General features: G+C 55.5%; 1 protein-coding gene across 2 annotated transcripts in view; it reads left to right on the plus strand.

The window, feature by feature from the left end:
• The window catches only part of SPEG (striated muscle enriched protein kinase), a 60,177-nt gene that overhangs the window by 17,879 nt on the left and 17,581 nt on the right, over window positions 1-24,717 (plus strand). The window contains exons 6-21 of one of the 2 annotated variants that reach the window (XM_004376346.1): window positions 135-317; window positions 9,915-10,090; window positions 10,308-10,396; window positions 11,284-11,459; window positions 13,911-14,171; window positions 15,409-15,567; window positions 15,679-15,868; window positions 15,972-16,195; window positions 19,272-19,391; window positions 19,675-19,779; window positions 20,312-20,518; window positions 20,880-21,003; window positions 21,112-21,287; window positions 23,679-23,791; window positions 24,177-24,345; window positions 24,554-24,650. In XM_004376346.1, the coding sequence (XP_004376403.1) occupies window positions 135-317; window positions 9,915-10,090; window positions 10,308-10,396; window positions 11,284-11,459; window positions 13,911-14,171; window positions 15,409-15,567; window positions 15,679-15,868; window positions 15,972-16,195; window positions 19,272-19,391; window positions 19,675-19,779; window positions 20,312-20,518; window positions 20,880-21,003; window positions 21,112-21,287; window positions 23,679-23,791; window positions 24,177-24,345; window positions 24,554-24,650 (2,569 nt within the window). Of the gene's footprint in view, window positions 1-134; window positions 318-9,914; window positions 10,091-10,307; window positions 10,397-11,283; window positions 11,460-12,772; window positions 13,598-13,910; window positions 14,172-15,408; window positions 15,568-15,678; window positions 15,869-15,971; window positions 16,196-19,271; window positions 19,392-19,674; window positions 19,780-20,311; window positions 20,519-20,879; window positions 21,004-21,111; window positions 21,288-23,678; window positions 23,792-24,176; window positions 24,346-24,553; window positions 24,651-24,717 lie in introns of those variants that run through there. The other variant, XM_004376347.1, reaches the window with a different exon arrangement.

The following is a 24,717-nucleotide window of genomic DNA, read 5'->3' on the forward strand; positions in this document are numbered from 1 at the left end:
GTGTGTGTGTGTGTGTGTGTGTGTGTGGAGGGACAATGTGGATGTGTGTGTGTGGATGTGTGTGTGGGGAGGAGATTGTCCCCAGTGGCCCCTGTGGGCCGTGGCCAGCTGGTTCTCCTGCTGCTTCCCCACAGTATCCTGGCAGAAGGATGGGTCAGCGCTGCGAAGTGACACCCGCCTTCTCATCCGGGCGGAAGGCGAGCGGCATACCCTACTGCTCAGGGAGGCCCGGGCGGCTGACGCTGGGAACTACACGGCCACCGCCACCAACGAGTTGGGCCAGGCCAGCTGTGCAGCCGCACTGGCTGTGAGACCTGGTAGGGAGCCCATTGAGCCAGGGCTGGGTGGGGGTGAGCAGTTACCTTCCCGGGTGGGGCTGAGGCCATGGGCCCAGCTCCCTTCCCTCTCCCAGTGTAGATCTCAGGCTCTCAACTACTCTGCACAGTCTGCCCTCTGAGGTCAGCTGTTCTGATGAAAACATTTTAAATGGCCTCAGAGCAGGGGCCAAATTCCCAAGGCAGACACCAGGCCAGCCAATTCGTGAAGTCAGTGAGATTTGTCATCGACATCCTCTAAATGCTGTCCTCCCATGGCATTTCTGTGACAGAGTCCCATGGGGAGAGCAGATTGTCCTTGAGTCTCTGAGAAAAAGAGTCTCTCAGCTCACAGGACTTGTGAGCCACCAGGCACCAAGGCTGGGGTCATTTCCTCTCTAGGCCAAGCCCACCTGGTAAAAAGAAATGCTTTCAACCCTCCACCTGCTTCCTCTCTTAAACCCAAAGCCCTAAAGAAGATCCAGCTGAGATTGCTCGGGGGAGATAGCTGTGGCTGAGGCTGCCTTGCTTTCTATTTTTATGAGAGCCCTTACTTGGTGTCGGACTACTTCCTTTGGGTTTAAGCCCAGTTTCTTTCTGGTTCAGAGCAAGGCTGGACCCGTATCAGTGTCCATGGCCATTTCGACTCATTCAGTTTGCTGGACCCTGGGCTGTGGGGTGGGGGCTCACAGGAAAATACTCAGACTCAACTCGCAAGGCTGTTACAGTTCGGTGACCTAACCCAGGTCAGAGGACCAAGCCGGGCAGATGAAGCCAGTGCCTAGCACAGTGGAGCAGTGTTCTGGGAGGTAGGGATGGAAACATATCAAGGAAGCATTCCTGGAGAATCTGAGACTTTCTCTGGGCCCTGTAGGAGGCTGGGACTTAGACCTGGGAGGAGGGGGGCCAGGACATGCCAGGAGGGGGAACAGCACAAACTGTTCTGTCCCTTCCTTTTGATAAGCACCGCAGGAGACAAAATGACAGGGCCTGTCTGCTCTTGTCTCGGGGCCTCAGCACCTTCACGCTAAGGGAGTTCTTCGTGTGTCTGATCTTAGTCCCAGTCCTAAATTAGATAGTTTTGGTTCAGCCCTTATTGCTTTGAGGAACCGCAGGTCTTCATCTTCCTGAGCTCACTCGTCTCTCCCAAGTGCCCATGATTTAGGTTTTCTCCTTCTCCTCACCCCCACCATGACACTGACTCATACCCATCCCTCCACAGCGTGCTTCTGTCCTTCCATCACCTCTGGGATCTGGCCTCTGACTCAGCTCCCGACTCCCCTTCGTGAGCCCAGGCCTGGTTCCAGGACTCCAGTCGATACCTGGCTTGGGCCGAGCTTTGGCCAGGGGCGGGGTGGAAGGAGTGCCCAAGTGCTGGCACAGGGCCATTTGGGAGCCTTTTAAGGTCGGGAAGGAGGATTGGGACAAGGCAGCTGTCAGCACTTGACCGGGAGTTCTGTGTTTGCATGGAGAAGCTCCCTGTGCTTCAGCTTCCTCATTTGTAAACCAGAGATAATTATACCATCCTCATGGATGAAGGCGAATGTGTGAACATGCTTTATGAACTGCAAAGCTGTAGACAAATGTTGGTTGTTAGCGTTATTAAGGGGTGATGTTGTGCACAGGAGTGCAGGTTTCCATGGGGCCCTGGGAAGCCGCCTTTTCCTTCTCTGCTCTTTTTTCAGACTTCTGCTCCTCAGGGACTCCACCCCTGCCCCGGCAAAGCCCACAGCCCCCAGACCCTCCATATTTCCCAGCCCGTGTGTCCCTAGCCCGTCACACATCTCTGTGCCTTGTCCACCCTGGGGAGCTAGAAAGACTCCATGACATTAATCAGTTGCGCCAGGCATTGCAGCTGCAGCGCAGCCCCCATAAGTCAGGCTGGTTCATGGGCCCCAGGGCCTAAGGGGCAGGCATGCAACGCCAGACTCAGCTTTGGCTCTCTGTTTCTTACCCTACAAGGCACTGTTTGGTCCAGAGTGGCTGGACGGGGGCCAGTGGACTCAGAGAGCAGCAGGAGTGGGTGGAACCAGTGGGCGGCACAGACATTTGTGGAAGGAGGGGTCCCAGGCTAGAGGAGGTGTCTGGCAGTGTGGCTGTGGGTGAGTGGGGAGAAAGTCAAGGGAAGGAGTGTGTGGTGTCCTGTGCAAGAGGCCTGTGTGAAGCGACCTCCCCTTCTTGCTTGTCACTGCCCCCCCCCCCCCCCCGCCAGTGCCATGGTAAGCAGGGCTGGCTGCCCAGCGTCCTCCTGGGGTACTCACCTGAACAGGGCCTGCTTTTGAGAGCCTACTGAGCTCAATTCCTATTGGGAACTGTGGAAACCAGGGAATGGGCAACTAGGGAATGTGGCTGCGGTTAGGGGGGAGTGGGGTCTGTGTGGGCAGGGCTTGAGCCTCACCAGCTCCTGCAGCCCCACCCAGGCCTCAGTCCCTCCACCACCCTTCCCCACCCTACTGAATAACTCCCAAAGGATGTGTGTTTTGGGCAAGTGGTTGGGGAGTGTGAGAAGTGTGCTAAACCAAAGTTAAGCATTCTAGCCTGTTGTCTGCATCCATCACACAAGCGTTTATTGAGTCCCATCCAGGTGCCAGGTGCTTCATCTCTCTAAACAGTCTCTTCTGTTTGGAGAGTGCCAGATACTATTTCCAAACCCTTTCATATCCGTTCCCTTATTTGAGCTACGTTGCGCCGTATATATCCCTGGGAGGGACATATGACAGGTGACGATATTCCCATTTTACAGATGGGAAAACAGAAATGTGGAGAGTGAAGTGACAGAGTTAGTGCAAGTGCAACAGCCTTTATTGAACACCTACAGTCTGTCTAGGAATGTTACAAGCAATGTGTGATTCAGGGTGGCGGAAATATTCACACATGAAACTAATAAGCTTAGTGTGAATGAAAGATCAAAACAACATGAGTAGTTACCAGTACTGAGTGCTTCCTGTGTACCAGGCCCTGCATTGATTGGCTTATCACATTAAATCCAATTCTGTGAAGTAGGTTCTATTATTATGCCCATGTAACTAACAGATGAGGAAGGAGTCCCTGGGTGGCACAAATGGTTAAGCACTTGACTACTACCCAAAAGGCTGGCAGTTCCAATCCACCCAGAGGTGCCTTGGAAGACAGGCCTATCTGCTTCTGAAAAGTCACAGCCTTGAAAACTCTGTGCAGTAGTTCTACTCTGTACACATGGGGTCACCATGAGTCGGAATTGACTCGATGACAACTAACAACAGTTGAGGAAACAGACTTAGAAAGCTGTAGTAAATTGTCTAGAGCAGCACTGATCAATAGAACTTTCTGTGATGATGAAAATGTTCTATATGTACACTGTCCAATTATGGTAGCCATTAGCCACATGTGGCTATTGAGCACTTGAAATGTGGCTAATACAACTGAATTTTTTATTTCATTTTAATTAATGTACATTTAAATAGTTTCAGATGCCTAGAGCCCACCCTATTGGTATGCTCAGCTTTGGGAGCATAGGGCCAGTTGAAGGCTGGAGCCATGATTTGAAGCCCCGCCTCTGGGTCTCCCAAGCCCACCCACACTGCTAACCACTGCAGTATACTGTCCCCTTTCCTGCTACTCTAAACAGGTTCAGTGTTTCAGTAGAATTGTGCTCATGAGCTCACGGGGAGGGAGAGGCAAAGACTGCCCACAGGCCCTCTGGGGATGGGTGCTCTGTTGACTCCACCTCTGTTGTGGCTGTGGTCCTGCTTTGTTTCCTTGCTTGCTTCTGGTGTGGGCACATACAGATCACCCCCTACCTCGTGGGCTCTGACAGGAGGCCCTCAGGGTGCTTGTCAGGAGGAAGGGGGAGGCGGAAGGCGCCCCACCTTCATCCTATTTACTGTCTTCAGTCCTGCCCTCTAGCATAGGTCTCATATATTCGAGCCCAAGCTTCTAGCATTTCCTAGCTGAGACCTTGGCCTCATCATCATTTACAGCAGCTGGCCACCATCTTCTCATCTGTAAGGTAAGGATCGTCACAACTCCTGGGTTACTTACTCGCTAAGATTTGTGAGCAACTGTGGGGATGGTGCTTCTGATTTAGTTAAGGAAATTTGAGCCAGAGTTACGTCTTACCAAACCTAGTCCCTCTCATGTGATCAACACTGTCACAAGGAAACAAAAAAAAAACAAAACCAGTTGCCATCAAGTAGGTTCTGACTCATGCTGACCTCATGTGTTGCAGAGTAGAACTGCACTCCATAGAGTTTCAAGGCTGCAACCTTTTGGGAGCAGATCTCCAGGCTTTTCTTCGGAGGCACCTATGAGTGGGGAGTTCGAACCGCCAACCTTTCAGTTAGTGGTCAAGCACTTAGCTCTTTGTGTCACCCAGGAGCTCACAAAGGAAAAGAGGCTGTTTATCAGAGATCACAAACACAAAGGAAAGGAAGATGCTTATTGCACCAGCATCCGCCCCTGTTCTCCTGCCCCGGTCCCAGTGCCGGCTGCTGCCTGGTTGGAGGTACCCCTTGTGGTGGCAGTGGCTGTCGCTGGAGCTGGAGGGGATCTTGGAATGCCACTCAGCCTGTGTTGTCCATCCTTGATTGGGGTTTGGACAACATCTGAACAAGCAGGGTGGGCTTCTTGACCAGAACCCAGCCCTCCCTCCCCATTCCTGTCCACCAGAAGCAGGTCTGCCCCAAAGGGCTCTCTCCCCAGAAATGGAGGTTGTCCCTGACAGCCTCTCAGGAGACCAGAGACCCAATTTACTGTTGGTGCAAATGCTTTATCTAACGTGGAGCAACTCAGTGTAATTATACATAAGAAGTTAAGCCCTTTCCTGGCCAGGTCAAACTGACCATATCAAATTCTCTCTAATTCCTTGTACATTTTAAACCAAAACTAAAACATTCTCAGCACAACTATTCTCCTTTCCCAAGGGGCAATACTCATGACAGCACGCTGTAGATTTCTTCACCACCAGCTGGCCTGGGTGGTACAAACAGTTTGCGCTCAACTGCTACCTAAAGGTTGGCAGTTTGAATCTACCCAGCCGTGCCATGGAAAAAAGGCCTGGCGATCTGCTTCCATAAAGATTACATCCAAGAAAAACCTATGGAGAAGTTCTCCTCTGTAAGAGTTGGAATCGACTCAATGGCAACGGGTTTGTTTGTTTTTTCATTTTAGCTGGCCTATACTCTCTTCTTCTCATGTCCCCAATGGAATCCTCACCCAGACATATAAGAAGTTACCTGTAGGGTATAAACTGCCAGCCCCATATAAATGATGCTGGTTCTCAGCCTGCTAGTGTCCTCTTCAAAAGCCTTAAGGCACATTACTTTGCCTGCAGAGTAAAGGCCACCCTCCTGAAGCTGGCCTCCACTATCTGGACTGAGAGGGCCTGAGGCACTCGAGGGCCGAGGATGACCTGAGGGTGGCCGGAGGCAGTTGAAGCAGGGGGAGGCACCTGCTTTACCACTGTTATGTTCCACTTCTTACTTCTTCATACAGTTCTATAGGCAGACAGACGGAGCTACTGTGCATGTGTTCACACGTGTGTACGTGCACACACACACACACACACACACACAGCATGCCTTTTTTTTTTGCCTCTGAACATTTGCTCATGCGGTTTTCTCTGCCTGGAATGCTTTTCCCTTTTCCCTTCTTAAACCAAACTCTAGTTCTAATACTACTTCTTCCCTCCAGTTCTTTCTTCTCTAAACCGCAAATAATCTCCCTCTCTCTGAACTATCATGTCCCTAATCTCCTTTCTTTTGACCTTATCATTTCTGCTAGCTTTCATGATCAGTTCTGTATCTGGCTCATCTTGTCTTCCCTACCAGCCAGAAGGCCCCTGAGGACAGAACTTTGCCTACCCACTCTGTAGCGCTTGTGGCCATAGCTGTAGGCCCTCCTGGACAGTCAGGGGCTGTGTGTGAGGTGGCAGTGGATGATAGAGACCTCTGTGACTTTCCCAACGTTCTAATGGCTGTTGGAACAACCTGAAAAATCACTCAGAGGCTGGGTGGGACACTCTGCTGCAAAGAGTAATGAGGATCTGCCTACAAGGGAAGGTGGGATGGCAGAGGAGACCATGGAGTGGTGGTCCTCAGCATCCTGCAGCATTCTCAGCACCTTGGGAATATGTTAGAAATGCAGATTATCAGCCCTACCCCAGACCTAAAGAATCAGAAACTCTGGCAGTGGGACCCAGCTAGCCCTGGTTTAACAAGCCCTCCAGGTGATTCTGATGCACAGTAAGAGTTGAGAACCACTGCCATAGAGCTGCAGACCTTGCTCAAGGTAAGTGTCAGTGTGGTGCAGTGGGAAGCACATGGGCTGTGGAGTCAGGCCTCATAGGTTCAAACCCTTGCTCCAAAGTGTAATGGCCAAGTGAGATGGGACTCAATGGGACAGCCTCATTGGGTTGTCCCCCTCCCGTGAGGATCAACAGTATCCCTAAACTTTCATGTGCATGAGAATCACTCGGGACACCTTTTAAAATGCAGTTTCCTGACCCCCATTTCAGGAAACCTAATTCTGAGGTCGAAGTAAGGCCCAGGAGTCGATATTTTAAACAAGCTCCTCGGTGATCCTGATGTGGGGGATTCAGGAACCAATCTGAAAACCCCTGGTGGGAAGTGGTTTGTGTGACGCTTTTCATGTACTGATATTTGACACAATGGCTGCTGCGATATTATCATGAGAACGCCTCAGAGGATGCTAGGAACTGCACTGAGCTGAATTCACTAGTCTGGGCAAGGAGGGCTCTCCCTGACTGTGAGCTCCCCAACGTCACTATTTGTATTGAGTTTTACCTGAGAGCAGTGTTGAAAGGGCCACACCAGTTGTTATCAAGTCATTTCCGACTCATGGCAACCCCTTGTGTGTCAGAACTGTGCTCCATAGGGTTATCAGTAGCTGATTTTTCAGAAGTAGGTAGCCAGGCCTTTCTTCCAAGGTGTCTCTGGGTGGATTTGAACCACCAACTTTTTGGTTAGCAGCTGAGTGTGTAGGGGGGTGGGGGTGTGATTGTTAGGGGTAGTACTTACATGGTGAGTTGGTCAAGGGCTGGCTGTGTATAGATGTATGTTAGGGTTATGGAGGGCACCTGTTCCCCCTCCCTGGCTGATGTACTTGTTTCCCACAGTTAAGAGAGCTTAGAGTACGAGGTGGACACCAGAGCCTGGTATGCAGGCTAGGAAGTGTGTAGAAGTCAGTGATGGGCGTCTTCAGTCAGCCTCCTTGGCCACACAGTGTTGGGAGTACAGAGTTCCATCCCCTCTGGGCCCTGAGGCTCCTGCCTGGACCACTCTGATAGTCTCCTTCTTTGTGGGGCTTGCGGACTTCTGCTCCCTTGGCAGCTGGATGCCCCAGGGTGCTATTCCCTTAGCCACCACCAGGGGTCTCCAAAACTCCCCGCAAACCTTGCCAGTCACCTTTAATCTCACTTTGTGCTCACTCCCTGGCCTGGCCAGCCCCTTCAGCACTGTCCAGCTGGAGGTGACCCTGGAGCAGGACTCCAGGCTCCACGAGGGGCAGAGAGGGCACCCACCTCCAGGGGCCAGCTTGTGCCCTCAGTGTCAACTGGGGGCCCAGCCCCAAGCAGATGCTGACAAAGTACCTTTCTGACCCCCCACCCCCACCCCCACCTCAGGACAGCCAGCCCCAGTGGTGGGCCTGCCTCCTGTGCCCAACCCCACCCCTCCTTCTTCACTGGCAATGCTGGAAACACAGGTCAGAGCTTGGGAATGTGGCTCTGGCGGGTGGAGGTGATAGGAGGAGGGAGAAGGACATGTGACCACTCCCCTTCTTTCTTGCTGTACTTCCAAGCCGCTTTCCCTGACCCAAATACAAGTGGGTGCTAGTTGTGAGGGGTCGTCTGGGGGAAGCAGCACCGTCTCCTGACTGTTGACCCTGGTTGGGGCTGATGGGGTGAGGGACAAGTTGCCAACAGGTGCACTTGTAGGAGGGTTGGGTGCAGGCTCAGTGCCCTGGGGTAGCTGCTGGGCCAAATTGACCATGGCAAGAATAGAGAAGTAGAGGTGGGATTCTGGGCCTTTCTGTCTGGGCCCCCTCAGGTTGAGGGAGGCAGCTCTAGAAAGGAGACTGAAGGTCATGACAATTCTCTGACCTGGAGAACACGGCATGGCTTGGCTATGTAGAATTGGAGACTCAGCTTATTCCCAGGGCAAGGGGTATCAGAGGGGACATTTGCATTGGTATCTCCCTTGGTGGTACATGTTGAAACTAACAGGCCAGGGCAAAAATGCCTCAGAAACCGAGGCCCCTGCACTATAAGCCGAGACGCCACTGAGGGGTCTTTGCTCTTGTCAGGGTCCAGAGCTGTAAGCAGAGAAAAGGCAGACCCAGTGGCTTGGGAATGAGCAGGGTGGCTAAATACAGCCGGCTGCCCCTGCCCCTCCCCGCTCCTCCCCTCCACGCCAGGGCCAGCCTGCCTGTGGTCTCAGCAGCACCACCTTCCCCGCCAGCTGCCTTCCACCCAGCCTCCCAGCCGCTCTGCCTCCCCCTCCTCAGGCTCCAGACCCTCCCCCAGGCCCCTTCGGTGTGGAGCCTCGGTGGGGTCAGCCGAGAAGCAGGGCGTGGGGCTGGACAGGCAGGCTCCTGTCCCTGGGGAGCCGGGACGGGGCGGGCAGTGGCAGGCAGCAGGAGGGCCAGGGGCCAGGGCAGAGCCTTCAGGACAGGCGCAGGCTGGGGTCCGTGTGCAGTCTTGGGGTGAGTTGGGGTGCAGCCCTGCTGGGGGCTGGGCCGTAGGGGCTTGGAGTGGGGGAACCAGGAGGAGGGGCCAGGGGGCTGTGGCAGATTCATGTCTGTATTTGGCAGTTGGAGAGGAGCCAGCTCTGCAAGTCTGGGCCCTTGGCCAGTCACAGGGGAGGGCGTCAGGGCCCTGGGGATACCCCTCCAGGGCGGTCGCTGGTGCCCCCCTTCTCATCCCCAGGCTGATCCGCCCTTCTCTATGGATGGCTCAAACTCGGCTTTCCCTTCCCCTGAGAGTTTTGGGGTCTGTGCGCTAGGGCTGGGGCAACAGGTGCCCCTGGGGTATCTGGGGCAGGAAGCTGAGAAGGGAGAGGGGGAAGGGCAGGCTGGACAGTGCCGTCTCACTGGCCTTGGCACCATGGTCAGGATGGAGCTCATCTGAGGTGTGTGTGCCTGTGTACCAGGTCCAGCTCACCCAGGAAAAAGATGTCCTGGCTGTGGCACTCTGGGGTTCCAGAGACCTGAGCCACCTGCATTAGGAGCCTGTGTTGATAGTTTGGACCCCTCATCCACTCCAGGAATGTGGGTCCCCTGCTCCAGTGGAATTCCCGGTCTCCCACAAGGCCAGGGGGTGGCCCCTCTGCTGCCTGAGTCCTTTGCCCCAGGCATTCCCTCTGCTTTCACCACCCAGGAGCATCAGGAGGGTCCGTGCTAGGAGAGTCTGGGGCGGGGGGTGGGGGAGCTCAGGGAGAAGAAGTTTGGGGACCCCGCTCACACAGCAAGTAATGGAGAGCCCCAGGAGGTGGAGACAGGCAGGTACCCTGTGTGGTACCCCAGGTCCAATTGATCCAGCTTTCTCAGTCCCTCTGCCCCCCTCCACCCTTGACATCTCTCTCTGAGCCATTGTCTCTCCTCCAGGTGGGTCCTCGTCCCCTTTCAGCAGCCCCATCACCTCTGACGAGGAGTACCTGAGCCCCCCAGAGGAGTTCCCGGAGCCTGGGGAGACCTGGCCCCCCACCCCCACCATGAAGCTCAGTCCCAGCCAGAACCACCGATCCTGTGACACTGGCTCCAAGGCACCCCCCACCTTCAAGGTCAGACTCCCGGGGATCCCCATGCCTTTGTGTGCCACCTTGTCTTTGAGACCCAGGTTCCAGCATAGCCTGGGTCTTTGCCTATTAATCCTTTTTATACTGCATTCGCCTCCATCAGATTGGGTGCAGGAGAGGCCTCTGTCCCAGATCCCCCAGCCCCCACATAGCCAGAGGCTGTGCCCTGCTGGCTCCCTGACACTTTGGGGTCCCCCTTCAGGTCTCACTCATGGACCAATCGGTAAGAGAAGGCCAGGATGTCACCATGAGCATCCGAGTGCAGGGAGAGCCGAAGCCTGTGGTCTCCTGGTGAGTATAGTCCTCACCCCCACCCACCAGCCTTCCCCCACCAGGCTTGGCCCCATGAGGCTTAGCTTTGGGTGGAAATGGGTGATGGAAGAGAGTAGACCCTTGTGTACTTCCCCAAGAGTGCCCTGGCTCTGTGTGGGGGTGGGGAGGGGTCACTCAGCTGCATAGTGCCCCTCCCCGCAGCACGCCCTGCTGCTTGCCCGTGGCGTTCAAGGCTCATTTAGCATGTCCCCTTCTGGGGAGGGGGTCTGGATGCAAAATGGCTCATCTCTGTTCACTTGGGATGAATCACCAGGCGTCTCCCCGCTCCTGGAGAAGGGTGCCTACCCCCATCCCCATCAGTTGACAGAAGGGATGTCTTGAGGCCTGCTCTGTGCCCAGCCCGGGATTAGGCACAATCACAATTTGTCACTGAGCTGCCAGAAGCCCAGAGTTAAACATGAGTCTCAGTCCCAGCGCCTGGCTCATTCCAGGTGCCTGGAACATCCATTACTGAGCTCACTTATTTTTTATTGGGTGGGATTCTATTTTTTATTTTTAATTGATTGTCTAGTTCTCGGTGTGATTTTTTTTTTTAACGTTATAAGTTATTTCATACCCCTTTTGGGAAGTGGGAATGCTGTCTTATCAGTTATAATAAGTGTGGTGGGGTCTCGAGAAGGGAGAGGTCCAGGTGGGCACAGGTGGTCTGGAAGTTCCTGGATAAGGAATGGCAGAGTCAGGTGACACCCTACCCCTGTAACCCAGGGGTATCAGAGGTCAGATTGGACAGACTTGGGGAGGGTGGATGATGTGGGGAAGGAAGGCCTGCTTGGTTCCAGAGGCCTGCTTTCCGTGAGTGCAGGTCAGGCTCTGGGCCCAGCACTGAACTCTTGCCCCTCTGGCAGGCTGAGAAACCGCCAGCCTGTGCGCCCAGACCAGCGACGCTTTGCGGAGGAGGCAGAGGGTGGGCTGTGCCGGCTGCGGATCCTGGCGGCTGAGCGGGGCGACGCTGGCTTCTACACTTGCAAAGCAGTCAATGAGTATGGAGCCCGGCAGTGCGAGGCCCGCCTGGAGGTCCGAGGTGAGTCCTTCACACTCAACGCAGCTCCACCCTGGCCCTGGCCCCCTCCCTGCCCTACTGCCAGCTCTCACACAACCTCAGAGAACTCCAGACTGAAATCCTCCAAGTCCAGCTCATTATACTGTAGTTGAGTAAACTGAGACCCAGAGAGGGGAAGTATCTTGCCCAAGACTACACAGCAAATAGTACTGTGTGCTCCGTACTTAGAGCACTACCCTCTGCCTGATCATTCCTACCCTAGACATCAGCCAGAGACCCTGCTTCCTGCTGCTGCCATCCTCCCCCCACAATCTTCTAAGCCTTGTCAGCCTGCTCTCCCCCAGCCCCATAGCTGCCCAGGCCTCTTCTCGCACCTCCTCCTCTGCTTTCATCCCCTTCCCACCCATTGCTGTGCAGAAGCTATTGTGGTTTGGGGGGTAGCAGTGGGGAGAGTGTTGTGGCTGGACCCGTTCGGAGGGGCTTTTGGGGTGACTTGGGCATGGTACATATCAGGGGTGCCAGGCTAAGCAGAGCCATGGAATGTGGAGAGGGCTGGGCCCCAGTATCGGGGGACATAAGGATGGGGGCCTCTCAGGCAGCGGGATGATAGGAACTAATGAGGCTGCCCCCACCCTGGGGCGGTGGAGTCTTCTCCCCAAGGGATGGCTAGTTGCCTTGCCTTCCACCTCACTCTTCCCTGTGGTTGGCTCAGCACTGAGAACCCCTCTTCAGCTCCACACGCAGCCATTGTCCGTCCCTGCCTCCCACGAGGCTCAGTCCCTTCACGCCTGGCTGGGGCCAACTCTGGGAGCTTCCCAAGATACCCCCAGCAATGTGGTGGAATCCTAATGTTCTGGTCCCGTCTACCAGGCCCCACCTAAAACCACTTGCCTCCATTCCTGTGTTGCCACCTCCTTGGTCTCTAAGTTCTTTAGCCCCTCCCCTCTCAGCCCCCACCCCTGGCCTGCTCCCCTGCAGGGCCTGCCTCTGCCTTGCTTCTCCGTGTTAACCAGTGTCTCAGTGCTTCTATCTCTTTGGGATTCCTCCTGACACTGTGGGCTTTGGGGTACTCCTGACACCTGTGAATGCCTCTCTCCTGGTTGCTCAGGGTCTCTGCCTACCCAGGAACCCCGGACACCCAGTCTCTGGCTGGCACCCTCCCCCACCCCTCCACCAAAGAGCTGATCTGGGAGGACAAAAGTGACAGTGCCACATGGCAGGCAGCTTGAGGCAGCTCTCATCCAGGGGCCCTAGCCAGGTCTGCGTGCCTGTGCGTGTGTGCGTGTGCTGCACTAACCTGCCGCTTGCTGACTGAGGTTTTTGTCTGTACACAGGCGAGTGAGCTCAGGGGGCCACCTGCGCTCCCCCCGCTACCCTCCGAGCTGCGCCCCTGTCTCAGGCACCTCGGACCTCGCTGTGTTTCACTGCCTCCTGCCCACAGACCCAGCCGGCCCGCCGGCCCGGACCCTGTCCCAGCCTCCTCTCCCCTCCTCGCCCCATGAAGCCCCTGGGATAGCCCATGGGCCCCTGTGGACCCTCCCTCCCCAAGTGGACATATGGCTGGGCAGGCCGGGAGGCCCCCAGATGGACTGAGTGACGGGAAGGGGCAGCCACGAGGGGTATCAAGACCCCCCTAAGTCCCTCCCCCCAGAGGAGCACCGAGTGAACGCATGTGCTACCGCTGCTACAGGCCACTGTCTGTCTATCCGTTTGTCTGTCTGTGTGTCTGTGACAGTCAGGAAGAGATGTCTCAGAGGCAGCCCATGTGAAACAGAGGGAGACAGGGGGACAGGGGCTCATGGGAAGGGGGACAGGACACTGACCATTCCAGAAGAGGGGAGCAGGGGCGCTGACCATTCCAGAAACGAGGTTCAAATGGCACAACACTTTCTATTTTACAAGAGATCCAAAGCCAGAGGCCCCAGGGCCCTGGGCTGCTGAGGAGGCCTGGCTGAGCCCTGGCCCAGTATCCTCCAGACACTGGCAGGTTTAGGGGCATATGTTGGGCTTCCTTGTTCACTGTCAGGGCTGAGGAGGCTCTGTCTGGGGATGAGAGAGCAGCCAGGCTTGGCGCGGGGTTGGGTGGGGGACTGCTGGAGTGGGTATGGGGATATTTGGAAACCCCTGTTTCTTAGCTTAAATAAAGTCCAGTTTGTACCCAGCTGGTGTGCTGTGTGTTTCTTCCCCCCGCCGGCGCCGTCTCTGCCATAGCGTGCTTGACCCCTAGGGTTCCCCTCCCTTGATTAATTCTCACCTCCCAAGAGTTTGTCCTCCCTTGCCCAATATGGGTGGCCATCTTGAAGTCAGGCATGGCAGCCCCTTGCTGTCCTGGCCAGATGGGTGGGCTTTCCCTGTTTCCAGGGGAACAAAATGCATCTCTCTCTCTGTGTCTGTCTCTGTGTGTGTGCATGTGTGTGTCTCCCTTGCCCTGTGTGTCTCTGTGCGTGCCACCCGTGGCCGTTCTTCCCCCAGCACACCCTGAAAGCCGGTCCCTGGCCGTGCTGGCCCCCCTGCAGGACGTGGACGTGGGGGCCGGGGAGATGGCGCTGTTTGAGTGTCTCGTGGCGGGCCCCACCGACGTGGAGGTGGACTGGCTGTGCCGTGGCCACCTGCTGCAGCCTGCGCTGCTCAAATGCAAGATGCATTTCGACGGCCGAAAATGCAAGCTGTTGCTCACCTCCGTGCATGAGGATGACAGCGGCATCTACACCTGCAAGCTCAGCACGGCCAAAGGTAACTGCCCACCCAGGCTGCCATGGCTGCCTGCCAGAGAGCTGGAGGGAAGGGAGCTGGGTGCCCAGAACAGGATGCCCAGGAAACAGGACCCCATCTCCTCCGCGAAGTGCAGTGGGGAGGGAGATGATGCAGTACAGCTGCTTCGTAGGGTGTGCGAGGATAAAATTAATACCTGGAAAGCAGGGAGTCCTGGGTGGTACAAATGGTTAAGTACTCAACTACTAGCTGAAAGGTGGGTGGTGCAAACCCACCCAGAGGCGCCTCAGAAGATAGGCCTGGCGATCAGCTTCTGAAAGGTCACAGCCTTGAAAACCCTATGGAGCAGTGCTACTCTGCACACATGGGGTTGCCATGAGTTGGAATCTACTTAACTGCAACTAACAGAAACGTGCTGATCGCTTTTAGTCGTACCTGGCACAAAGTAAGTTCTGTATCAGTGTAAGCTTTTCTTATACTTAGGGGGCAAGTCCGCTGAGGTGTAGAAAACAAACCTGGACTTGAGTTCAAGTTCTTGCCCTGCCGTCTACAAGCCATGTGCCTTTGGACAAGTCACTTCATCTCTCTGAGCCTGAGACTATTCATCTCGTCTGTAAAGAGGGATCATGATAATTATCCTTACCTTGCAGGGTGACGGACAGGATTAATGAGTTAATGTATGTAAAGAACACAGCACAGCACCTGACAAAGGGCGGTACCTAATAAACGCCAGCTATTATTATTATTAATAGTGTCTCTGACCTCCTGGTCGCCCTCGTTAAGAGCAGAGATAATGACACCTGTCTCCCCAGGTTGTGGTGATGAGCACAGGAGACTTTTAGCAGGGCCATAGAGTAGGACAAAAGGGCATATGTCCAGGTCTGAGGCAGGTGGGAGGGGTGTGGGCACGACCCGCGCACTTACTGGGAGTTCAGGGGGCAGGGAGGGGGCATGGGGTGGGAGTGGACTTGGCTTCTAGGAGCCTCCCTTAGAGCTGGGCTGTGCTTTGTCCTGGGTGGACAAGGTGAGGCGAGGAGGGAGGAGCAAGGGCCAGGCCCAGGGCTGCATCCATCTTGCCCACCCTTGCTGGCCTGCACCCTGCTGAGAAGGCCAGGTCTTTGGCTCTCTGCCTTATTGCCCAGGCTCCAGCTCCTGGCCCACCTCCGTCTCCTGCCCAGCCTTAGGACAGGCCTGTAGCTTGGGGTGCTTGGGGCTCCCTGGCCTTCCCTACTCCAGTGCCAACCCCTTGCACCCCTAGATGAGCTGACATGCAGCGCCCGGCTAACGGTGCGGCCCTCACTGGCACCCCTGTTCACGAGGCTGCTGGAGGACATGGAGGTGTTGGAGGGCCGTGCGGCTCACTTCGACTGCAAGATCAGTGGCACCCCACCCCCCTCTGTCGCCTGGACTCACTTTGGTATGGCCCCCTGCAGATGTTGGGGGGCACCCGCAGGCTGGGGCAGGGCGCACCCCGGGGCAGGCCTCTTGGCTGTGCCTGCTTCTCATCCTGCACCCTCTCCCTGCCCAGGCCGCCCCGTGGAGGAGAGCGAGAACCTGCGGCTGCGGCAGGATGGGGGTCTGCACTCACTGCACATCTCCCACGTGGGCAGCGAGGATGAGGGGCTCTATGAGGTCAGTGCTACCAACACCCATGGCCAGGCCCACTGCTCAGCCCAGCTCTATGTGGAGGAGCCGCGGACACCTGCCTCGGGCCCCAGGTACCGCCTTGGACCCCCGGGGGTTGCTGGGGCCGCCTCTGAGGTGCCCAGCCCAGGGTGGGAGGCACAGCTGCAGCCTCTGGGCAGCATGTGGCTCTTGCAGCTCGAAGCTGGAGAAGATGCCATCCATCCCTGAAGAACCAGAGCAGGGCGAGCTGGAGCGGCTGTCCATACCTGACTTCCTGCGGCCACTGCAGGACCTGGAGGTGGGACTGGCCAAGGAGGCTCTGCTGGAGTGCCAGGTCACTGGCCTACCCTACCCCACCATCAGCTGGTTCCACAATGGTCACCGCATCCAGAGCAGCGAGGACCGGCGCATGATGCAGTGTACGTGCCACGAAAGCCTGTGTTTACATTACAGTGCCCCGCCTCAGGACACACAGGGCCTCCTTCGCTAGCAGGTCAGGGATGAGATGCCTGGAATCAGGGAGCCCAGAGGGGCTGAGGTCACTGCCTCCTTCCTTGGGCCACTATAGCTCCCGTCTGCAGAGGGATGGCCAGAGCAGAGGCCAGTCACCACCGGGGCCTTGGTGGCCCCTTTAGCACTTACTGGACAGGTGGTACAACTTGCTATGGACCAGCAGTGGCACCACAGGCAAGTTACAGAGCCTCTCTGGGCCTCAGTTTTCTTGTCTGTAGTGAGGTCGTTAGGAGAATGAAATCAGTTAATCCGTGTCAAGCACTTGCAGCAGTGCCTGGCCAAGAGCTAGAGCTCAGTAAATGTGAACTCTCATTATTGTTGGTGTTGATGTTGTTGCTACCATTATCCTTATTGTTGATAAAGCAGTGCTCCTTCCTGGAGGAACTTCATTGACAAGGCCAGTATGGGCAGTGTCTGGCACCAAAAGGATGCTTGGTCCGGGGTTGTTGTTGTTAGGTGCCATCAAGTCAGCTCCAACTCATGGCAACCTTACGTATAACAGAACAAAATGTTGCCCAGTCCTGTGCCATCTTCATGATCATTGGTAAGCTCGAGTTCATTGTTGGAGCCACTGTGTATTTTGAGTGCATTCCAACCTAGGGAGCTCATCTTCCAGCACTGTATCAGAGAATATTCTGTCCAGGGATAAATAACAAATACAGAAGAAAGAGCTGGGGGAAAACTCAGAGGAATGTGTTTGTCCTCTCAGCCTCGAATGCTTGCTCAGGGGAGTATCTCAGCTCCATCCCTGAAGGAATCTTAGTCTCGAGTGAGAGGGTTTACCTGACACCGCCCCCACCCCGCCATAGCACAGTGTCCACCCGGTGACTCTTGTACCCACTGCTTGGCCTTGTACAGCTGCAACATGGCAAAAATCTCACCTTTGTTACATGTTTCCTAAGTGCCAGGCACTGAGGGCTAAAGACCTAATGTGGATGATCTTGACCTCACCACAGGTCTGTAAGGCAGGTGCTATCATCCCCCTTTACAGATGAGAGAACTGAGGCTCAAGGGGGTGCAGGGACTTGCCCAAAGGCAAGAAAGGACTGTCTGACTCTGGCAGCCACACGCTAACCAGGAGGCCCTCTGTCTCCAAGCCCCACTATCCCCACCCCACCTCCAATGCTACCCCCATGGCCTGGCCCTTCCCCTCAGCCCCCTCCCATGGCTGTCTTTTCCCAACCCCAGGCCTCCCTGTCTCCTGATCTGCTCTCAGGCCCTGGGTGGGCATCTCTCTCAGCATCTGAGCTGGCGTCTCTGCTTCTTGCTGTATCTGGGGTCGTTGGCAGCCTTTGGCTTCTCTTCCTTATAAATAGTGTCAGCAGAGATAAATGAATGGGTGACTGTCCCATGTGGAGATAACTGCAGAGAGAAGGGAGGGGTGTTTGGGGACAACTCTGACAAGTTGGAGGACATCGCAGGCCTCCTTCCCTTCACGTCCCTGCCAGAGACAGCGCGTTATCATCACTCAGGGAGCACGATGTAGGGGAAGAGCTTTGGAATCAGATGGAGCCAAACTGAAGCCATAGTGACATCATTTATTAGCTGTGTGACCTTGGGCAAGTCACTTAATATCTCTGACCTCAATGCTAAAATGGGGATAATTTTGCAGGGTTGTTGTAGGGATTAGGGGGGAAGATGCATGTCAAGTGCTTGGCATAGGCTGGGAAGACAGCAGGAGCTTAAGGGCAAACAACTCAATATAATTTATAGCATGTATTTGGCAGTTACTGCATGCAAGGCATTGGGTTGCTGGGCCTGGCAGGGCAAGCTGATCAGAACAAAGTCAGCCCTGTCTAAGAGCCATGACATGTACAAGTAGAGAGAAGGGCCACCCAAAGCAGCCTGGGCCTGGTGCCCTGCAAAGGTGAGGCACAAGGACTGGGGGTTCTAGGGAAAGAGTCAGGGACAAGAGTGGAGAGGAAGCCGGGGACATGTCAGGGGAGCCTCCCCAGGGCTAGCACTTACTTAAACTATGTCTTGAAGGAGAAAAAGAGAATGTTTCAGAAGGGAGGAATTTTGTGAGCAAAGACCTGGAGGTGGGACTCACCTGGCTTGTTAGGAGACCTGGTGGTTTGGCAGGGTCTAAAACATGGGGCGGGGGGGGTGGCTGGCATGCCATGTGGCTGTGAGGAAGTTTGAGCCGAGGGCTTTGGATGCTACCCTGTCTGCTATGTTGTTGTTAGTTGTCTTTGAGTTAGCTCCGACTCATGGCAATCTTATGTATAACAGACAGAAGTGTTGCCCTGTCTTGTGCCATCTTCATGTTCGTTGGTATGTTTGAGTCCATTGCTATGGCTGTTGTGTCCATCTATCTCATTGAGGATGTCCCCCGTTTTCGCCGACCCTCTGCTTCACCAAGCATGATGTCCTTTCCTAGCGATTGGTCTTTCCTGATGACATGTCTGAAGTCAGCAAGTCGAAGTCTCACCATTCTCGCTTCTAAGGAACATTCTAGTTGTGTTTCTTCTAAGATGATTTGTTCATCCAGATCTGCCTTTGACAGAGTGTAGACCACACTGGCAGAGGGCTATCATAGGGCTATGGCTGGAGATGGGTGGTGGCAGTGGGCATGGAGCACAGGGAACTGAGGGAGGGGGCCTTAGGAATAAAGCCTTGTCAGAACTTTGACATGGAGGTTGTGACCCCAGAGATGTCGAGATGTGGGTGACAGCGGACAGGGTAGGAACCTGCAGAGGGTGGACCAGTACAGGATGAAGATGGTAACTTGCTGGACATGAAGTTCTGGAGGGACAGGCAGATGGTGCCACCAGAGGGACCAGTGTTGACTTAGAAGCCAGTCCTGGAGTACCTGCACCCAGGATTTGTTGCACCATGGACACACTTCTTGCCACCTGTCCTACCCTTTTCCCCTCGCCTCCCACCTGCAGTGGGTAGGGGTCAGGGATCAGGTCTGGGGTGGCCCACTCCTCCAAGTATCCTCGCAGCTCAGGTCCAGTGTCACTGTCCCTCCCCCACCAGACAGGGATGTACATCGCTTGGTGTTCCCTGCCGTGGGGCCCCAGCATGCCGGTGTCTACAAGAGTGTCATCGCCAACAAGCTGGGCAAAGCTGCCTGCTACGCCCACCTCTATGTCACAGGTGAGCCAGGCATCTGGTCAGCTGTGTCGACAGGCCCAGCCTCCGGCTCTACCTAGCCAAGGTTGGGGTGGCCCCCAGACCTGGGTATGGGCGGAGCCTTCACACCAGCTCCTTTCCCCTCTAGAAGAGAAAGTGGGTGGCAGTTCCCTGGGGAGCCAGCTGGCCTTGCCCTTGCCCCTGTGGCTGTGTCCCTGGGCCCTAGCCCCTGCCCCAGAGGCTGGGTGATTCTGCGTAGCCATTGGATTCTAAAGGACCCAGTGGATGTCCAACCTGTGGCTTTCAGATGTGGTTCCAGGCCCTCCAGATGGTGCCCCACAGGTGGTGGCTGTGACCGGCAGGATGATCACACTCACATGGAACCCCCCCAGGAGTCTGGACATGGCCATTGGTGGGTCAGGGCTACCAACAGCTGTGGGGTAGGGAGGGAGGTGTGGACAGGGCAGGCTCAGACAGTAGGCATGGAGGGAAGCAGGAGAAGCAGGACAAGGCCCTGAGAAGGTGCGGGCTGAGACAGAGCAGACGGAGTGCTTGGAGCACAACCAGGAGGCAGCTTTGTCCTGTCTCTCTCTGTGGTGGATGAGAGGAGGCGTGGGGTGCCACCATGTTCTCTTCTGCGGACTCTCTGAGGGGCTGGGTGCCTGGGTCGTGATCCTGGGGATGCCTTCTCTCTTCCTGTTCTGCGCCTCAGTTTCCCTACCTAAGGTAGCAAGCCTCCGTGCCTATACCTGAACCCCATACCTGGCATCTTGTGGGTCTTAAACCTGGCCAGGCTTGTGGTTGGGGAAGGGTAGACAAGGATCAACTGGAGAAACTGAGGCAGGTTCAGAACAGACTGGTAAGTTCCAGGGTCCCAGGCCAGCTGAATTGGTGGGGTGCCACCTCAGCCATGTCAGCCTCTGGCAGCCACCTCCCCCTGGCAGACCCAGACTCCCTGACGTACACCGTGCAGCACCAGGTGCTGGGCTCAGACCAGTGGACAGCACTGGCCACAGGCCTGCGGGAGCCTGGATGGGCAGCCACAGGGCTGCGTAAGGGCATCCAGCACATCTTCCGGGTCCTCAGCACCAGCGGCAAGAGCAGCAGCAAGCCCTCGTCCCCCTCCGAGCCCGTGCAGCTGCTGGAGCATGGTGAGCCTGGATGTTCCTATGGGCGGGGAGCGGGGTCCTGTGGTGGAGGCCTATGGGCCCCTGTGCTGGCCCAGGCTAGTCTGGACATGACAGCTATGGCAGGAACAGGGCAGCTGGATGGGACTCCAGCGTATCAGTGGGTTTCCTTGTCACTCCTAAAAAGCAGCGTAACTCAGTAGGCAAAGCTGAGGCTCTGGGTTCCAGTCCCAGCTTTTACCGCTTCCTAGCCGTGTGCCCTAGACAAATTCCTAAACCTCTCTGAGCCTAAATGTCATCTTCTGCACAAATGGAGCTGCCCTGGTGATTGGGAACTAAGGTCCTGCCTACAGTCTATCAAGAGCCTAAGCTGTCTTCCTTCCAGGCCCGCCCCTTGAGGAGGCCCCTGCTGTGCTGGACAAGCCAGATGTCGTGTACGTGGTGGAGGGGCAGCCCACCAGCGTCACCGTCACTTTGAACCATGTGGAGGCCCAGGTCGTCTGGAGGAGGTGGGCCCTGTCCTGCACGCCCTGCTTCCCGCTGTGGGAGTGCAGCCCCAGCTGGCCAACCTCCCTGTGGCTGAATCCTGGGTGACCTCCCTCTCACCTGTCCCTCAGCCGCCGAGGGGCCCTTCTGGAGGCACGGGCAGGTGTGTATGAGCTAAGCCAGCCAGATGATGATCAGTACTGTCTTCGGATCTGCCGGGTGAGCCGCCGGGACATTGGACCCCTTACCTGCACGGCCCGCAACCGCCACGGCACGCAGGCTTGCTCAGTCACCCTGGAGCTGGCAGGTGGGTGAGGTGGGCCTTCTTCCCTCTCCTCACTCCGAGGCCCCCAGCCCTCTCCTCACACCCTCAGGTGCACACACCTGCCTGCCCCTGCTGGGAAACCAGTCTCATGCCTTCCCTCCCAGACCTATCCATCTCATGGTTATAATCACACCAATACTAGTAATAATACCAGTAAGATATTTATTGAGAATATAACATGTACCAGGCTCTGTGCTAAGCACTTTACATGCATCACATCATTTAGTATTTACATCAATGTTGTGAGGTGGAGTCAGTTTTTATTCCCATTTTACAGATAAGGATACTGAGGCTCAGAGAGTGCTAAGTAACTGGCCCAAGGGCACACAACCTAGTAAGCTCAGATGCCTGACTCCAAAGCTAGTGAGTGCTCTGAGCTCCTGTTTAAACCCAACAGGAAATAGTACCTCAAATATAATAAACAGAGGGAGACCAAGCCAATTCTGAAAAAAAAAACAAATAAAAGCCCAAGTCAGGGCATCTTACTGCCAGACTCCCAGCTCTGAGGATCCTGGCTGCCCATTTGCAGAAGCCTGTTTAACTGAACTTCCAAACCTTTTTATCATTTCTCCTCCGTAACTTTAAAGATGTAGTGTCTGTAGCATGCATTCAAGAGTAATTGTTTTGTTTTCCAGTTTGTTAATTAACTCCAGACATACGTACCTGCCAATCAGAATTTCGGATCAGCATGAGCTAAACAGTGTTAACTTGCTGAGTAGATACAATTCCAACCAAATGCAAAGAAGGTGACATTTTAGTTAGCACAAGCAATCTTATCACGGGTAAATGTACATTTTCTGGTGTTTAAAAAAAAGATAAACTGTCTGCACTTGCTAGAAGCTTCCTGTGCTTTGATCTTCATAGACCCCCACCAGGCAGACTGGGGACCAGATTCCTAAGCCAGCAGAATGTTGGTGGGGGTGCCGTCCAGCGTCCAGCGCTCCTTCTTAGAGGAAAGGGGAGGACTCTGTAAAGTGGAAGAGAATTAGCAGTAGGGTGTGTGATGAAGACACGGGGGACCCTACTGGCCCTGCTTGGGGATGGTTGGATGGGGTAGAGCCCCAGATCATCTGGGCCCGGGTCTCCCTTTTCTGTGTCTTCCCCCTTGCCTGGCTCCCCCTCACCTGTGATTACACGAGGCTTGCTCTGGTGTGTCCTGCCCAGTTGTCACCTACCCCCTTGACAACACCATCTGTAGGACCCATCTTTTTTCCCACATGCAGGAGGAGTCCTTGGGTTTGGGGCAGCCCTGGCCACCTAGAGCCCTGTACCCTAGCCCGGCTGGGACAGTAACAGGGAGACTGCCTCTCCACTGGGTGGTGCTAGGACAGGCCTGGGGCTGGTACCTACACTCCCCCCCGCCACGCCCCACCCCACCCCACCATCAAGGCACAGCCAGCAGAATGGCCCCTTTCCTCCACTTCCACCTACCATAGTGTCTCTCCCACTTCCAGGATGCCCTCCCCCTCACTATAAAAGTGAGCTGTGTGCCCTTGGTGGGCGGTGGTTCAAACCCAGTGCCCTCTACTCCTTCTGATCATTCCCACCCTCTTCTGGAGGGGGGCACCTGGAAGTCATGGGCTCCTTCACAAAGGGCATTTGCATATATATTCAATCCCATCATGAGAATTAGGAGCTGCTTTACCAGGAAATAATATGACCATGTAATGTATGGGAAGAATAAATCATAGCCACTGGTGGGAGAAAAGAAACTGAGAATCAGCTTCTAGGTTTTTGGTTAATACTTAGGGTTACCTGTTTGTTCATCTTGCCGTCTCCCAGATGGTGGAAGGCCCCCTAAACATTTAAGTAAGATTCAAAGAGAGGAAGTTTAAGACAGAGACTATCCCACTGTGGGGCACAGAGCCGCCTCAGGGGCCAAGTACAGGCCAAGTCTGAGTGAAGCGGCTTGGGTGGGAATGTGAGGAAGGGCGACCATCCATAGGGGGCAGCGTTGAGCCACTTAACACTGTGATTAATGCAGTGAGGGAAGCTGGCACAGGAGGGCCAGTCTTGAATTTTCATGAGAAGCAGAAAATCCAGATTTCTTTCATGTATGAAAATCTCCTAATTTTAAAGCTGACAGATAAACACTGAGGGTCAAACCAAGCAAAGCAGTCCTACAGCCTCTGACTTAGGTTTTCGGAGATTTGGAGAACATCACGTTCGGATTTATGGGGAGAGCACTTATTCCAGACAAGGAACTCTGGTGACTCAGGGGCTGAGTTGGAGAGCCCTAGTGGTGCGGTGCTAGGAGGTGGGGTTCAGACTGAGCCAGTTGCTGAGGGGGTTTGGAGAGGGGCTAAGGAGGCAAGCCTTTGTGACGCCCGCTTCCCATCCCCTCCCCACCCACCCTGTCCCTTCATGTTTCAGAGGCCCCTCGGTTTGAGTCCATCATGGAAGACATGGAGGTGGGGGCTGGGGAGACGGCTCGCTTTGCTGTGGTGGTCGAAGGGAAACCCCTGCCGGATGTTATGTGGTACAAGGTCAGGGGGTGATTACTGGGGCTGGCTGGGAGGCTGAGGGCAAAGGATGGGGAATCCCCTGGGGGTGAGGTGGGATTCCTGGGAGGCCCTAGGGAAGCCCGGGAGGAGAAGAGGAAAGGTGTTGCCAAAGCAATAGTTGGGAGAAGGAAGTGGAACCGGGGTGCTGTGTGACTCGCAGTGGGGGGATTGAGGAACCAGGGGACTAACTGAGGCTGTTAGTGAGAACTAAGAGTGGAGCTGATTCTGGGCCCTGGGGTGCTGGGCCCTGGATGGAGATGAGAGTGGGTCTGGGTTAGGGAGGCTCCTGGCCCTGAGGGACAGGTGAGGCTGGGGCCCAGTGGAGGTGAAGCCAGGCTGGGGCTGGAGGTAACACCCAGCTCCTCAGGATGAGGTGCTGCTGGCAGAGAGCAGCCACGTGAGCTTCGTGTATGAGGAGAACGAGTGCTCCCTGGTGGTGCTCAGCACCGGGGCCCAGGATGGAGGTGTCTATACCTGCACTGCCCGCAACCTGGCGGGTGAGGTCTCCTGCAAGGCTGAGCTGGCTGTGCTTCCAGGTGGGCTGAGCTCGAGGGGAGAACCCCAGGAATCTGGCGGGGCCCCACCCCATCCCTCACTTCACGGCCACTCCATCCTCCAGCCCAGCACCCCTCCTTGCACACCCAATCCTTTGTTCCTCTTCCATCTCCTCCATCTGTCCCCGTCTGTCCCAGTCTCATCCCTTTCTTGCCCTCCACACCTAACACCAGGACATCTCTTCCCCAGTTCCGACAGCTATGGAGGTCGAGGGGGCTGGGGAAGATGAGGAGCAGCGAGGAAGGAGGCTCAGCGACTTTTATGACATCCACCAGGAGATTGGCAGGTGTGGGGCAAGGAGGTGACACGGTGTCTGGGGGCTGGGGCTGGGTCTGGGTCTGAGGGCTAGGAGG

The sequence above is a fragment of the Trichechus manatus genome, unplaced genomic scaffold (genome assembly GCF_000243295.1).
Source record: "Trichechus manatus latirostris isolate Lorelei unplaced genomic scaffold, TriManLat1.0 scaffold00041, whole genome shotgun sequence".
NCBI classification, from domain to species: domain Eukaryota; kingdom Metazoa; phylum Chordata; class Mammalia; order Sirenia; family Trichechidae; genus Trichechus; species Trichechus manatus.